The 1,947-nt window shown below is 30.3% G+C and overlaps 1 protein-coding gene across 1 annotated transcript in view; it reads right to left on the minus strand.

The window, feature by feature from the left end:
* LOC107663636 (dnaJ homolog subfamily C member 5-like) overlaps positions 1 to 1,947 on the minus strand; it is a 6,585-nt gene that overhangs the window by 902 nt on the left and 3,736 nt on the right. Inside the window, exon 4 of the mRNA XM_016453870.1 lies at positions 962 to 1,136. Within this exon, the coding sequence (XP_016309356.1) occupies positions 962 to 1,136 (175 nt within the window). The remainder of the gene's footprint in view (positions 1 to 961; positions 1,137 to 1,947) is intronic.

The raw sequence follows: 1,947 nt of genomic DNA on the forward strand, positions 1-1,947 counted from the left end.
CCTAATAAAATTATTTTACACGGTAGACTAATATATAGTTAATATTATTTAATGTGTAGGTTGCACTAAAAAGAGTTTTCGAGATGTTTAGAGACCACATGAGCAGGATATGAAGTGGGCATTATTTTTTATTTCATAATTTTTTTTTGTGCTACACTAATATAGATGTTATGAAACAGACAATAAAATACACTGTAAAAATAACCTATAACCTAAAAAAAATCACCTTAATTAGCTCAAATATTTGATTTAATATGAATAATAACATTATTTTTACATGGTAGACTAATATATAATATAAATGTGTAGGGCATGACTTGGGTATGAGTCTATGAAATATTGTTTTATTTTTATTGAAATTTTTCTTGTGCTACACTAATATAAATGGTATAAAACAGGTGCCTACTTCCTTTATTTTATTAGTATCATTTTTTTTTTTTTACATAGACGTAGCTAGAGACTAATATAAGACAAAACAGGGCTTTTTTTGTGTCTGTACCATCTCACACGCAGGGAAAGAAAACGTTGTTTATTTTTGTTGTGAGAATGCTATAAAAAACTAGTATGCAAACACACTTTGAGAAATGACTCGGACTGTAATTATCACTTTTGTGAGGGACTGCAGCACAAGATGTAAAACACCTCCTACAGCTCACTGGCAGAACAACAGCGTATTATATCCAAACATCTGGCTCCAGAAGTAGTAGTACCAACTATTTATTTTAGTAAGTATAGTGAGTTATTACATTAGTTGAACCTTCTTAAAAGCTTTCTCAACTGATAAGCCATGATCTGCTACATCAAAGAATCTGGTTGTTCTTTTTAAGTATTTAATACATTTTTTAATGAGACAATTATCATATTATTTTGACTGCAGAGTGACTGAAGCGTGTTCTGTGCTCATTTGCCATTTTAAAACTGAGTGTGACTGCCTAAAGAACACATCAGAATGTCCTTTTACCTCTCTCGTTGTCCGTACGGATCTGCTCCTCCAGGTCTTCGGGAGACACATAGAACTCCGGGTCCTCTTCTCCAGGTGTGTGCGGTTTGCATTTCCCACAACAGCAGTTGAAACAGCAGCACAGACAACAACAGAAATAGCAACCCGTCAGCAAGCCACAGATGGCAAACAGACCCTATAAATGAGAATGTTCAAAATCAGAAAGGCACACAGTGTCAGGGTTTAGTTTAGATAAAAATGCATTCAAAATTTCATCATTACAGTGTCTTTATTATATAATATTACAGTTATATCATTTAGTTGGAAATATTAAGTTAATACATAATAATATAATTTCAGTAGCAAAAACAATCTTAGCAAAAGCAATATTTAACCAATTGCTAATTAAATACATGAAGTTTAGTAGTATTGCTCAGTAAACACTTACATAAATACACTATAACATGAATACTATAATGTAAATATAAAATATAGCTATTAAGTGAGTAGGTGCATTTGTATAAATTAGGATACTTCTTTATTGACTAGTTCATTTTGCTGAATTATTCTGTTATTTAGCTTTCATTGTTAACATTACAATAGTCTTTTTATACACATTTTTGGGTAACACTTTACAATAAGGTCTCATTAGTTAACCGCATCAACTAATAATGAGCAATACATTTGTTGTAGTATTTACATTTTTTTTTTTTACGTTACTTAATGAAAATACAATTGTTCATTGTTAGTTAGCTAAGGTCCATTAAAAATTACGAACAGATGCAACATTTTAAATTAATAATGTATTAGTCATTTTTTAAGTAAGATTAATAAATGCTTTAGAAGTATTTTTGTTAGTTTATGTAGCTAATGTAGTTAACTAATGGAGCCTTACTGTAAAGTGTTAACCACATTTTTGTTATAATAATATTCAAATATTTAAACATGGTTTCAAGTATATAAAATCGAAAATGCAAGAATAAAACAGAAAAGCGGGGGGGGGAGGG

This window comes from Sinocyclocheilus anshuiensis, unplaced genomic scaffold (genome assembly GCF_001515605.1).
Source record: "Sinocyclocheilus anshuiensis isolate Anshui unplaced genomic scaffold, SAMN03320099.WGS_v1.1 scaffold928, whole genome shotgun sequence".
Taxonomy (NCBI): domain Eukaryota; kingdom Metazoa; phylum Chordata; class Actinopteri; order Cypriniformes; family Cyprinidae; genus Sinocyclocheilus; species Sinocyclocheilus anshuiensis.